Source organism: Sebastes umbrosus, chromosome 22 (genome assembly GCF_015220745.1).
Source record: "Sebastes umbrosus isolate fSebUmb1 chromosome 22, fSebUmb1.pri, whole genome shotgun sequence".
Taxonomy (NCBI): domain Eukaryota; kingdom Metazoa; phylum Chordata; class Actinopteri; order Perciformes; family Sebastidae; genus Sebastes; species Sebastes umbrosus.
This window is the reverse complement of record NC_051290.1, coordinates 15,685,738-15,700,300: the sequence shown is the minus strand read 5'-3', so window position 1 is coordinate 15,700,300 and position 14,563 is coordinate 15,685,738. Positions and strand designations below refer to the sequence as shown.

At 40.0% G+C, this 14,563-nt stretch overlaps 1 protein-coding gene across 1 annotated transcript; it reads right to left on the bottom strand.

The window, feature by feature from the left end:
* Positions 1–246: 246 nt before the first annotated feature.
* On the bottom strand, positions 247–13,685 carry capgb (capping protein (actin filament), gelsolin-like b). The gene is made up of 9 exons (XM_037758823.1): positions 13,544–13,685; positions 6,882–7,075; positions 4,093–4,247; positions 3,090–3,248; positions 2,743–2,892; positions 2,235–2,321; positions 2,015–2,147; positions 702–793; positions 247–586 (listed from the first exon to the last, which is right to left on the bottom strand). Exons 2-9 carry the CDS (start codon positions 7,072–7,074, stop codon positions 521–523), a joined length of 1,035 nt encoding a protein of 344 aa, XP_037614751.1. The 5' UTR covers position 7,075; positions 13,544–13,685; the 3' UTR covers positions 247–520.
* Between the last annotated feature and the right edge of the window lie 878 nt (positions 13,686–14,563).

Genomic DNA, 14,563 nt, shown 5'->3' with positions numbered 1-14,563 from the left:
TTAAAGTACTGCAAACTGTTGCATAAGTACAACATTTGAATATGGGGTATTACAGTGGACCATGAGGCTGTGGTGTCATCATACTGGGTTATTGTGTGCAGATAATATTCACGCCGCCATGGCAACAGAGAGGGCATAGTTTAAACAACATCATGATAAAAAGAAAAAAATCAAACCACTTCCTCTAGCGAGCAGTTTCAGTTTATTTTTCAAATGCAGGTAATTAATGTGACACTAGAACAAATGTAAAAAACTCATTTACTTTATAATCGTTATAATCTCAACAGAGGAAACTTGTTTGCATATATAAAAGTGGCATCACATCTCTTATTCTACCAATTTCAAAACAACCTACAGTGTGCTCTGTCAGCACGGTACCTTACAAATATGTCCATACAAGTAAATGCATATAAAAAAATGTGTTTTGTATCAGATGCTGTCTGATTTCAGATATACAGCTTCTTCTTCTTCTTCTTCTCCCTCGCGTGCAGGATTTAGTCAAACGTTCCCGTGAAATGTTTTAGTTCCAGTTCTGGAAGAACTGCTTGAAGATGATGGTCTCCTTCCCCTGTGGCAGGATCTCCACCTGCAGCACAATACAACTTTTACTGCTTACAAAACGGCGTTACTATAAACTAGATCTGTAAATAAGCCTTTGAAATCATAACAGGCTGCATTTACAGGAAGTACCAGTACTGTACCTGTGTTTTCATCTTGGGGTACTTCATCTGTTCAATGAAGTTATCCGCCATCTGTAGGGCCACCTGCTTCTCCTCAGCATTTGCTCCGGTACCTGACGGCCAATCAGTGACAGTTTAAGTGATATATAGTATATCTATCTATCTATAGATCTATCTATCTATCTATCAATCTATCAATCTATCTATCTATCTATCTATCTATCTATCTATCTATCTATCAATCTATCAATCTATCTATCTATCTATCTATCTATCTATCTATCTATCTATCTACCGACCGTACCTTTCTACCTACCTACCTACTGCCAGGGCTGTTTCCAGGATTTCCTTAATATAATTAGAGCTGCAACAATTAATCAATTTATTGCCAACTATTTTGATAATCGATTAATCTTTTTGAGTATTTCTTTTAAAAAAAAAAAGTCAAAATTCTCTGTTTCCAGCTTCTTAAATGTGAATATTTTCTGGTTTCTTTACTCCTCTGTGACAGTAAACTGAATATCTTTGAGTTGTGGACAAAACAAGACATTTGAGGACGTCATCTCGGGCTTTGGGAAACACTGAATCGAGAAAACAATCGTGAGATTGATCGACACTGAAAATAATTGTTAGTTGCAGCCCTAAACTACAGCCGTTTCAAGTAAATATGTAAGTATTAATGAGTGAAAATGATATTATATACGTACGCACATACATGCATATTTTAAAATTGGATTAAGAGTTTAAAATAAAGTAGTGAAATAGAATAAAACAAAGTGAAATATTAAGCCAGGTCTGTTTTTATTAATATAATAAGAGGACATGAGTCCCCTCTACACCCTTCTGACTAAAAATCTAAATTTTTCAAAATTATTTAGATTTTCATATTCTATTTATTCAGTCAACTGTTCAGTTATAATTGTAAATTTTGCTTAGACCGTTTTATCTGTATTTCATTGTGTGAGTTTTTCTTGTGCGGCATAATTTTGCTTTGAAATGAAAGTCTCTACCAGGAAATAAAACCTTAAAATATGTAATCTTAGAAAAACATTATTGTAACATATATATTTCATTCAGATAATAACAGAAACCACAGACACCGTTAATAATACTGGTGTTCCCATACTCATAATGCTCATACTCCACATCTCCAAGCGCATCCTGAGACTCTCCTCCCTGGAGAAAACTGTCAACCACTATTTTTCACAATGCTCATTAAAATTTCATCCAATTAGATACCGAATATCACCGGCATGTAACAACTATCACTTTCCTCGGTATGCATTTCAGGCGGCGCCAGTTTGCTGGTTCGGGGTCAAGTAGTATTTCCTCACCTTTCCAGACGAAGATCTTTCCGTTGGCGCCGTTGTCCAGGATGAAGCAGTCGTCACGAACCAGCAGGTCCTTGGCAAACGGGCTCTTCTCACACACTTTGGTCGTCGTCATGGAGCCCGTCGCATCGGACACCTGTGGAGCAAACGCATATGTATTTCTGCTTGTAAATGGTAGTTTGATGCATCAGTGCAGATTTAAAAGCTATGCAGATGATGCTACCTTGTACAGGGAGGCGGAGTTGGAAACGTCTGCTTTGGTGTCCTCTTCCGGTGTGCTCTCTGCCAGCTGTGGCATCTTCCCCAGGACCTGCTCGGCAAACAAGACAGGAAGCTCAGATTTCCTTCAATTGATTTTGAATCATTTTTGGTGATTGGCCTGGAAAGCATAGTTTAAAGGAATAGTTCCACATTTTGGTGGAATATGCTGATTTGCTTTCTTGCAGAGAGTTAGATGAGAAGATTGACACCACTCTCACATCTGTAGGCTAATTATGAAACTACAGGCAACAGACGGTTAGCTTAGCTTAGCGTAAAGACTGGAAACCAATGGAAACAGCTAGCCTGCCTCTGTCCAAACGGAACAAAATCCACCTACCAGCACCTCTAAAGCTCTAAAGGGTGGTTACAATTTTCTTATCCAAGTCCTAGCAAGAAATCTATTAGTGCATAAAATGTCAAACTGTTCCTTTAAAATGATTTATGTCCAAGTAAAATGAGTGTGTGTTTACCTTGAGCATCTCCTCCGGCTCGTCCCCCTCGCTGCTGTCCACAATTTTTGCTTTACCGTGTCGGTCGGTGTCACGAATCAGCGAGGCGATCTCACGCACCTTCTGCTTCTCAAAGACGTTGGCCTGCGACCCGATCCACGACACAATGATCTGGAGATCACAATAACAATAAAACTGTCACTATTTTCATTTTCACCTCATGCAATTTGCAGTTTTACATCACAAACTTGATTTTGGATTGCAGCAGTATATTCTGAGTGCTTAGGTCAAACTCATTATGAAAGCTGACTGATTTTTTTTGTTCTCCTGCAGCTGGATTTACAGTTTTTGTGTCCTCGACTCCTCACCTCTCCAAGGTCGAGGATGAAACAGTCTCCTTTGTTGAAGCTGCTCCAGGACAGCTCCACCTCCTTGGCACGGATGTTGCGTTTCCCTTTGATCTGGTACAACCTCTGCACCGTCCCGGAGCCCTGAGGTCTCCTGAAGCCCGACTCCACGCCGCCATCCTGTGAGAGATATACGTGGGATATTCATTTAAAGGCTTTGTGGGGTTTTTTTGTTTTATGTTGTTTGTCCTGCTGGGAAACGTCAGCTTTAATATCCTGGTTTGTTTTAACAAGCGCCCGTGCAAATCGAGTGGCATGAATGAACTTTGGCACAGAGGCCATGTTATCCAAGGTGCTATAAATTGATAAAAGAGATTTACGCACCAATAAAAAAGATGCTAGATTAAATGAGAAATATGTCTCACGGTAATTTTTACATTCAGTTTCTCATTTATGATTTAAAACGTGAGAAAAAATATCTCAATTACCATGCAAGTTTAAAGTTAACTATAAATTTAAAATTTAAAAGCAAGCACGCGTAATAAGATTGCTTTTCAATTGGTACACATCCAATTTATCAATTCCAATGAATTGCTATAGTCAATGCACAGCTGCAGATCTGCTAACATGCAAAAATGTGAAATTTGTCTACAGGCAAGCCTACAATTCAACATATAAGAAGAATTACATTTCTAATACATTTTTATTCTATTATTCTATTTTACTCTTTTAAAAAAAAAAATGCTATTTATGTGTCATTTTAAATATGCATTGTTTCTTTTCTATCTTGTCTTAATGCCTGATTGTGTCTTTGAAAAACTTTAAAATCAATATTAAATATGTTTTCCTATATTTATATATATTTTTCCTATAATTGGTACCACATTACATCAAATGTAACTGTGCAGCTGACGTTAAAAATATTTGATTTTTGCTTGACAATAGAGATATTTGTACTGTGAATCATATTTCAATGGCATTTAAAGCATCTGAACATCCAGAATTAGGTCCAGCCCGTCCTCACCTTGTAGCTGACCCCTCTGGGGAAGAGATTCATGAACTCCGGTGACTCGTAGCCCTGGGTGTGCCTGTGCTGGACGGGTTCGCCGCTCAGGAAGTTGTCCAGCTGACAGGCCAGCATGGCGCCCGCCACCTGCTCGTCCCTGGACGACTTCTCACCTACAACAGAGAAGGGACTCTTAAGAGACGAAAGAACTAAATATCAAGTTCAAAAGGGTGTTGTGTTGTTCATTGTTTCTGATTTATTCTTCATATAAACCATTTGGTTTGTGAGTTTGAGGGAGGTGATAATCTTTGAAAAGACACCTGAGACACACTCCCTATAGGTCAAAGCAAGGTATTTTCTCGTACTTTGATCCCTGATGAAGCTCAAAACCATCAGGAGTAGAAGTGAGAGAACACAGGAGAAAGCATCAGGAAATGAGGCCAGAAAGGTTAACATGTCACACTATGAGGAACAAAGAGCCGACGCTGACAGAGGTGAAAGGTCACAGAGACAAAAGAGACGAGAAGCTGGCGGCCACTGGACGCACAAAGAGGGGTCATCGATGGTAAACATGGAGGAGGGAGGGAGGCTCCAGAGAGACGCATGCTTGAGCATGGAGAGCCTCTCCAAGCTGTGACAATCAGCTTAGTGTTACCTAAGCACCGGATACATGCTGGAAACAACAGTACTGTAACAGTCCTGCATTTTTAATGGGCTCCCGCTCATCCCAGTTTCCCCTCGGGACTCCTATCTCTCCCTCTTCATCCCTCTCCATCCAGCCTCTCTCCTCCTCACACAATGATGAAGCAGGTCAGCGCCGTGTCTCATGTGTCAGGGTTATTAGCTTCTCAACCGCAGCACGGGGCCAGGGTTACGTGTGTAGTAAAGCACTGGGCAACAATGGTTAGTGGTTTTACTGGACGGAGTAAAATAGAAAGAGGAAGAGTCTCTTTTTTTAGTGTAAAGGGTTTGACTTGTGTCTCTCATGGCTTTCTAAAGACCTTCCTGCAACGATGAAGTCGTCCCTCATCTGCTGTTGAAGACAGAAAACATTTCCAGAATATAGTATGTACAGTATCATGCTGCATTGCATGTAGTAGTACACACATTATGTCTTTTAACCTGTGTGTTGTCCTTAAATATTGTTCTTTTTGTCACTGATCAAAAGGTCACATTTCAATCCATCTTTTAATTTGGTGGAGAAAAAAATGATTCTGATATGGAAACTGATTCTTATTGAACCTGATGATCAAAATTCCTATTTCACTTAATTTATCAGTCTGACATCGTGTTCATTTTAGACATTTTCTGGGAGTTTTTTTGTTATGTTTTGTTCTTGTTTGTTTTGTCCTAATCAAAAGTTGATTGAAGAAATAAGCCGATTTAAGAGATGGTATTTCTGTATGCCGACTTATAACAACCTGTACTGCTGCGTCAGTCTTATCGACAGTTTGTTGCCGTTTTTCTGTCACCAGACTTATTTGAATAACTGAAAATAAAGATTTGATATGGGCAGAAATTCATAGGACCTTTGACAGAGTACAGTTTCCAAGATCAAGAATCAACTTTTACTCACAAAATTGTTGTTGTTTGATTAAAAAAAAACATCCACCTACAAGCTTTTTTTCCCCAGAGCTATCAACTTCCCAACATGGTCTTCCTCAGCAGATATAGATAGCTCAGTTCATCATGTGACGTAACATGACACACTGGAGTTTGCCCAATTGTTCGATAACTTAGGCCACATGATTAACTAAGCTATCCCTATCCGCTGAAGAAAAACTTTTTTTTTTTTGTATGAGTAGTGTTTCAAGGTCAAGAATGAACTTTTTCCTAACTTTCTGTTTGATTGACCAATCGATCATCATGTTTTATTGTTGTTTGTTTTGTCCTAGAGAGCGTCATATCGATGTAATTTTGCAATTAATGTTGATTGAAGAAATAAGCCAATTTAAGAGATGGTATTTCTGTATGCCGACTTACAACAACCTGTCCTGCTGCGTCAGTCTTATCGAGATTTTGGTGCCATTTTTCTGTCACCATTTATTAGCTGTGGTTGGGGACGATGATCCGACCTACAGAGCTCTGATTGTCTCGGTTGCTTTTCCATCTGAGGAGTCTGAACACAACACCAGACCTTTTTGAATAAATGAAAAAAATTGCTGATATAGGCAGCAATTCATACAGTAGGTCTGAAAATGGTCTAATTGTGAGAATCTCTTTTAAAGTATTCCTATTATGTCTGCTTTGTTGATTCAGATTCTATTAACCGTTATTTAGATAAAAATCCATTGAGATAAAATCTCTTTTGAGATGGAGATCTGGCCAAGAAGGCAGCCAAGTTAAACGTCGAGTGCATGTCGATTTCATACATACAATAAAACAAAACAATACAGAGTAAAAACTAAAGTCCAGACAAACAGACACCGATAGTGTATGATACATATAGACAAAAAAAACAACAAGACATGACAAAATTGTTACGCATGGTTGCAAGAACACTTTGTAACAGATGATCTTCTTGTTACTCAAAAATATTCTATCTCCCTCTTCAGCTCTTATCTGGTGTGTGTGTGTGTGTGTTTCTTGCTCCCATGACTTAGCCGTCGTCTGACATTACTGATTGAATTTGTCCTGAAATGAGATGCCGTCATTGTAAATGTGCCACCTACTCAGACTCACTGGAAGCCTGTTGAGCGTACAAAGAGCTTCAGCCTTGAGTCAGATTGCACAGCTGCATGCTACATAACCTGTTTTTTCTTCATGGTAGATGCACATTATGTAACCCAGATATTTCTCTCTCTCACCTATCCACATGTGGAGGTCGGCTCCCAGTTGACCACGGTTCTCCAGCACCAGATAGGAGTCCCCGTTATAAAAGGCCCCCACCTCGGAGCTATCCAGCGGCACCGCCTTCATCTTCTCCACCCTCCACACCCGGAGGCCCGGCTCGCGGACCTCTGGACCAAACTGACCCGGTGCTGGCTTGAACTGGAGCATCCTGCAGGAGAAGAGAAGAAGAAAAGAACGGTAAGACAAAAGGAAAGAGGTCTAACTTTGCCGTAGAGAGGGCAGAAAATAGTTTGGAATGATGATGATAACAGTCAAGTGGCACTGAGTCACACTCATTTTACACAAATCCCTTCCCACAGAAGAGGAAGAGGTGGGCTGAAACAGGACGTGTAAGAACATGGAGTTGTTTCCATGTGGGAATGAATGTTCGGAGTTAAGGAGAAGCAAAAGCAGAAGTCAAGCCCACAATGTGGTGACAAATTTAGGAAGTAACACACTTGTCACCATCACAAGACGTTTTACAGAACTTTACTGCTCTCCACACTGACTGAAATGTTGAGTAAAATGTGTTTAACTGCAAAGACACAGACGCCTCCAGACCACACTCCCTTTAAGAAAGACAGAGTGGAGGGTGCGGTTGATGTGATGAGCGCTATTACACTCAGACGTGACACAAAATGAGGGGTTTTGTTGCTGCTTAACAACCACGGACAACATTACATCACTTTTAAGCAACACAAGACCAAGCAGGCCACACTAACACAACACTAGTTTCATTGCACAAAAACAGGTGTGGCTATATGCATGCTAGATCATGTCACAGGTGAGCCAGGTATGGATTTGGTCTGTTCTATAGTTTTTCCCACCATGTCACAAAGGAAGAAGAAAAAAAAAAACCCAGACAGAACCACACCTCGGTGTCTTCCTGTGCTATATTTTGCACGAGTGAGTTTTGCAGAGAGACGGGTTACTTCTGCCTTTCTTTTCCTCTTTTCTTTCACTGTCTGACAATATCGTGGTGTGGCAACAGGTGCCAAAACTGAGCTACATTCACTGTTTGGCCCCTTTATCAAAAATATAATGTCTTGATTTTCAGGAATCAAAATAAAAACGCGTTACAGCTTCATAAATACACGTTTTATACAAAACAATAGAAATGAGGAATTGAAAGATGGTATATCTGTCAGAGAAAGAGGAAGCGATGCCCATTTAGTTTGCCACATAAGAGCAGCTGCTACAACTTAACCAAAAGTTTACTCTGGATGATGTAAATGGGGTGGACAAAATATTAGAAACACCTTTCCAGTGTAACACAAAAGCCTCTAAAATGACAATTAAGTTGAATCTATTGATCAACTGAATATTACAACCATCCTGAAGGTAGGATTTATTGCATTTTAAATTTAAATAAAAATAAGTTTAAGCTTGGTGTCCCTAATAAAATGGCAACTGGATGTAGGTCTGCAAATAATGATTGTTTTCATTGTTAATTCATCTCAAGATTATATTTTTTTACTTCAAGGCTTAATTGTTTAGTTCATAAAATGTAATAAAATTGTGAAAAAATGCCACAATATTACATCACATTATCTTTTATTTAATTTACAACAATATAAAAACGGATAAAGTTAGCAAATGCACATATATACAAAGTGGGAACCAGTGTCTGTTTGACATTTTTGCTTGGATAAATAGAGTTTTTTTTATTAAAAAATAAAATCTTAACTCAAGGTCCACTTACTACCTTTTCCCTGAGCTTTTACTTTTAAGCATATGTCATGGTCTTCCTCAGCAGATGGAGATCTCGGGTTATCATGTGACCTTTGTTACGTAATGAACTGAAGTATGCTCAGTTGTTCAATAACTTTGGTTGTGTGATGAACTGAGCTATATCCACCAAGGAAGACCATGAGATGTAGTTAAAAGCTCCAGAAAAAACTGTGTAAGTAGACCTTTGACAGAGAACTGTTTCCAAGATCAAGAATTAACTTTTACTCACAAAATTATCATTGTTTGAAAAGAAAAAAACATGACAAACTGGATTTTGTTCTGTAACATGGGCCACTTGACTTACTACGCTACCCCTATCCACTGAAGAAGAAAAATCTGAGTAAGTGGCCCTTGAGTTAACATTTTTTTTTGTACAAAATTTTCCTAATTTTCAGAATCGATTAATCGACTTCAGCACTTGATGATTGAAGAAAAAAACACTTCATCGGTTTCGCAAAATCCAGTATTTAATTCTAAGATATCTGATGCAATATAATCTTGTTATGTTTTTGCAGTTTCCTGCTTCGACAGATAATCAAAAGGCGTTTCCTGGACGATAACAAACACACATTTGAAACCTTATCAAACCGGCTACATCAAGTATCTGCTGAGGTTTCCTCTCTTCTGATAAGAAAAGCCTCGCAGCATTACACAACAAAAACATCAATATAATATGGGTGGAGCATTTACGACACTATTTTCTTAGAAAACTATCATTATATAAGTCAGCAATTTACGTTTCATTTTGGCTGCTAGACCGGCGCCAACTATAACTGATAAAGGAGGGACAATTAGCATGACTATATAGTGATTAGAGTCGACTGAGGACACCCAAATCCAAATCTCATTTATTATCTGTTAAAAAGGACTCATTAGGCAGAAACAGTTGAAACTATTAGCGATAATCATCAGCGTCGTGGTCAGTCAAACAGGATGTCAGCAGCAGTTACGCCCCTCTCCGCTTTGGGGGTTTTCAGTTTGGAAGATAGTTTTACGACTCTCTCATCTCCTGTTATCTGATATCAGCTTTTACAGCTCATTTTAATAAACAGGTGGTGTTTTACTGACCAAAACAAGTCAGGTAGAGAGGGTGGCAATGCGGCAGAGTGAATATTTGAACGCATAAAATGGTCGAGGAGGTAAGGGAGCGAGGAAAGTAGAGGAAGGGCCCGAGGCAGCACATGCAAGGGGCCCTTGGAGTTAAGGTTACAATGCCTGCTCCAAGAGTAAGTAAGGAGGCCGAGAAAAAAGGCCCGATCCACTTAACTGTATGATCTCCTCTGGTACCTCCGGCATGCTGTCTGACTCCGGCTCCATTCTGCGTGTCCACTGGAGTGTGTGTGTGTGTGTGTGTGTGGTTGTAAGGGATGGAGAGGTCTGGCGAGGAGGAGTGTTTGCGCTCACCTGGCCTGGTTAGCTTATATGCGGGAGGTAACTGGAGCCGGTGTGATGAAAGAGTATACCTGCGGCCTGTGGATAGGATGCCGCTTGGGGGGGGACTAGAGTCGGGTTCCTGGTTCCTGGCTAAAGCTAAACACCAGGCGGATAATTAGTGGGAGAGCAAACTGCTGGCTCCTCCATCTTTCCTCTCTTCCCTTCTCCTCTGACTCCAGCTCTCCTTCACCCTGTATACGCTCCTTCTAATCTACACAAAGGGCAACAAAGACGGCAACAGATATCTCACTGTTTCTTTCCCAAGCAGGGTGAAGCTATAGCTCATTTTAGGCCCCCAACATGCTCAGGATGTGACTCTGAACACCCCTTTTTGATATTCCCCGCGCCACCATCATGCCTCATTCATGTATGTATGGACTCTGAAAGTGTCATCAAAAACAAATACAAAGTCAATAGGCCTTTCTTGGTAGTGTTGTGAAGTCGGGAGATCAGGCCCCTGATTCAAGAAGTAAAAGTCCTGTTTATTTTCTGCATAGACAGACTCATAGTTGGACCAATTCTACATCGTGGATCAGCATAAAAATCTCCTGGTTTGAATCATCAGTATGAAAGATAAAAAATTGTGTTGGAAATAGGGCTGTCAATCGATCAAAATACTGAATCGCGATTAATCGCATGATTGTCCATAGTTAATCACGATTAATCGCAAATTAATCACATTTTTTATCTGTTCAAAATGTACCTTAAAGGGAGATTTGTCAAGTATTTAATACTCTTATCAACATGGGAGTGGACAAAAATTCTGCTTTATGTAAATGTATGTATATATTTATTATTGGAAATCAATTAACATAAAACAATGACAAATATTGTCCAGAAACCCTCACAGGTACTGCATTTAGCATAAAAAATATGCTCAAATCATAACATGGTAAACTGCAGCCCAACAGGCAACAACAGCTGTCAGTGTGTCAGTGTGCTGACTTGACTATGACTTGCCCCAAACTGCATGTGATTATCATAAAGTGGGCATGTCTGTAAAGGGGAGACTCGTGGGTACCCATAGAACCCATTATCATTCACAGATATTGAGGTCAGAGGTCAAGGGACCCCTTTGAAAATAGCCATGACAGTTTTTCCTTGACAAAATTTAGCATAAGTTTGGAGTGTTATTTAACCTCCTTCCTGACATGCTAGTATGATGCCAGTATCTTCACTGCAGCTTTAAAACTCAGCCCGCTACAAGCTGAAAATCACAAGGTGCGATAATGCGTTAAAGAAATTAGTGGCATTAAAATGAATTTGGGTTAACATGTTATTATCGCGTTAACTTTGACAGCCCTATTTAGAAAATATCTTCAACAAAAAGGCAAAAGGTAGAAGCCAGTGCAAGTAAGGTGATACGTTAAATACAATTCCCCAGGTGCATTCTAGCAAAAAAAACAATTCTGTTATGTGCCCCACTAATGGCGAGTGGATTTTGTCTTTTTTTTTAAACCCTCAATGCAGATCACGAATAAGCACACAGAACACACAAGAGCATAGCTTGAGAAAGTCATACTGTGTTTTCCTCCAATGCATTTATGAAGAAGTGACTCTTATGCAACTCGTCAGTTATGCCATTTTGTTGCATCTATTGTCTTTTAAGTAATTTTCATTTTCAACTGTAGTTCTCTGACACGCTTGTGAAACTGCGGTAACGTGAACTGCCATCTGACTTCTGCTGCTAAAAGCAAAGTAGTGTTGTTATGGTGAAGATGGCCTCTGAGCGAGGTGAATGGTGTCACCACGGTATTTGCACTCGGTGGCTCACGTTACCACAGTCTTAGAAAGGGAGGAGTGAGCGGAGGAGTACTCAGTTGGTTGCAATCTGCAACCACACCACTAGATGCGGCCGAATCCTACACACTGCACCTTTAAAAATGTATTTTCTTTAGGTAATATCTGGGCACACGCTCAATTTGGGGGCTCTTAGTAGTGAACACTAGCCCTAAAATGATTTTCCCATCAGTCAGTGTAGCTTCTTAAAGGAGCAGTGTGTAGGATTTAGTGGCATCTATCCATCCAAAAAGTGTTAGTCGTTTAAGTGTACGCTATATTTAGAATATTTTCCGACAGCGAACCTATCTGAAACTGAAACATATCGTACTGTTTTTGTCAACAGAGCTTGTTGGCTTTGTAGAGAGCATAGATAAATTACACTTTCAGTACAGTTTCCCATCGGAAACGAGAAAGAAAAGGCCGTCTGATGGCAAGGTAAAGCGGTGAAAATATTCTAAATATAAGCGTACACTTAATCGGTTATTGATTTTTTTACATGAGCCTTTCTTTTAGGTGGCTAAAATACGTCTTCCTGCCGTCCCTGTCCACAGCACTGTATTGCTTTGCTCCGGTGTCGGTGATCCTGTCTATTTTTCCAAACTGGAGGCACGTCGACCGTTATCTACTGTGAGTAATACACCTACTATGGATAAGTACCTCATACAACCCCACTACAAAAACACCCGAACTATCCCTTTAAATGTGACATCTGCTCTTTTTCCTGTGTTATTATGCTGTGCCGTTGAGTTTAGTTATTTACTGTGTGCGCTGGAGGCATTAAGGATTTAATCTTTAGAAAGCACTGATTTAGAAATACAATTAAATCTCCATAATCCAATCTTGGTGTTTACATCAGGGGGAACAATGAAAGAACACAAGTGAGGAAGAAATTCAAAAGTGAGTCTTGATAATGTTGCAAAAGAGAAGTGAAGATAGAAGCTTTTTTGCCCTTTTGGCCTCGGCAGTGGTCAGTGGCGTGTGGTTAGGTGGAGATCAGAGGGGTTTAGATGGAGACATAAGGTCGCGGATCGGCTACAGGGGTCACCGACTCAATCAGTCATTCACGCGTTGATAACCAGACAGAAATATGAGAGCAATGTGGACAGCAGCAGCAGGCTTGGAGAGATCTGAGAGCCATCTGACAGTTGATAGTGAGTGTATACAGTGTGTGTGTGTTTGTGTTTGCATGGCTGCGTGCACTGTGTGTTTATGAGATTAGGAGACTGAAACCAGACAGAGTGATGCAGACGGGGAGAAATTGAGAGGACTGGAAAGCAAAGAGGAAGGAGACAGAAAATAGAGTATAATATGAATGTTAAAACACACTTTTATAGCTGCAAGTTTTCCAACTAAGTCCCAAGATCTGAGGTTGTTACCGCTTTGACACCCCACCCTACCTTTAAGGAAGTTGCTGTAGGAAGTTGTAGGAAGTGAGGCAAGGACAACAGAAAAGGTGGAGCACAGAATAAGAGAAGAGTTTGAATGGAAGATGGATGTCTGGAGAGTCTTTACTGAAGTTAAACTAAAGATTCATTGTCCCGTTGTGAGAAGGAATGTGATGAGCAAACAGGGAAAGAAGTGTGTGGGAGGAAAAATAGAAAAAAAGGGTAAAAGATAGACAGGAAAATGAGAGCAAAGACAAAGAAAGAACAAACTGTACAGCAAAAATAGAGTCCATGTTAAAGCTTACCTTGGAGAGTGAGTTGTCGGTGGGACACAACACGTCTGAGCAGAGAGTGGAGAGAAAAGCAGTCATGCAAAGAGCAACACGTCCCAAAACACACAAATTCTTCACCTCTCACACACACACAAGATATTTCCTGCCTCAGGCAGTCTTAGCCCAGCCCTCTGACTCCACCACAAAAGAAGCAAAAATTGCGGAAACTAGATTGAATCAGAGCTTAAAGTGGAGGGGGGAAATGCAAACTAGGCCTGCTTGACAAAATCACTGTCTATCTGATAAAACAGCTCATTTTCAAGCAACTGTTTCTTTAAGAAGTTGCAAAAACTAGGTGATAAAAAAATCACAAAAATTACAAAAGAATGTCATCTAAATGAAATCCCTCCCTCGGCTCTCTAGCACAAGTAACTTGCATATTATTGCCCTGAATTCATCTCCTTGTACATCATGTTTAACACAAGGGCTTTAAAAATATACCTTTTTAAAAGATAAAGTGTCCTCCTAATAACAACCCTGTCATTATTGACTCAACGTCACGATCTCCACAGTTGGTAAATATCACCACAGCAACCGACTCTTAGTCATACATGGATTCCCCCATACAGTCAAACACGCCCATGTAGGAGGCTCAGAGTGAAACCTGTGATTCATCATTTCCACAGGTTAAGATTACTAGCCTGTAGGACAGAAGAGAAAAGATCAGTCTAACTACATTTAAATGTACTAGTACCACTCAACTGGATTACATTGAATAATCTAAGTCAAACTTTTTAAAGGGATGGTTCAGGTGTTTTGAAGTGGAGTTGTAGCAATGTACTTCTGTGGATGGGGCCGGCGGCAAAACGTATTTTAGACACCTAAAAGAAAGGCCCACCTAAAAAAAATCAATATCAGTTCAAGCTTACAATATATTTAGAATATTTTCACAGCTTTACCTTGCTGTGAGACAGCTACACAGTCTATTTCCAACGGGGAACTGAAGGCAATATCTATGCACTCGCCAAAGCCACCAGACTCCTTTGAAAATAA

Excerpts from the sequence above, each read along its gene's own strand:
- capgb (XM_037758823.1), bottom strand. The coding sequence starts at position 7,074 with ATGCTCCAGTTCAAGCCAGCACCGGGTCAGTTTGGTCCAGAGGTCCGC. Across the intron at positions 2,322-2,742 it reads AGCCGGAGGAGATGCTCAAG|GTCCTGGGGAAGATGCCACA; the intron begins GTAAACACACAC and ends TTTGCCGAGCAG. Across the intron at positions 587-701 it reads ACCCCAAGATGAAAACACAG|GTGGAGATCCTGCCACAGGG; the intron begins GTACAGTACTGG and ends ATTGTGCTGCAG.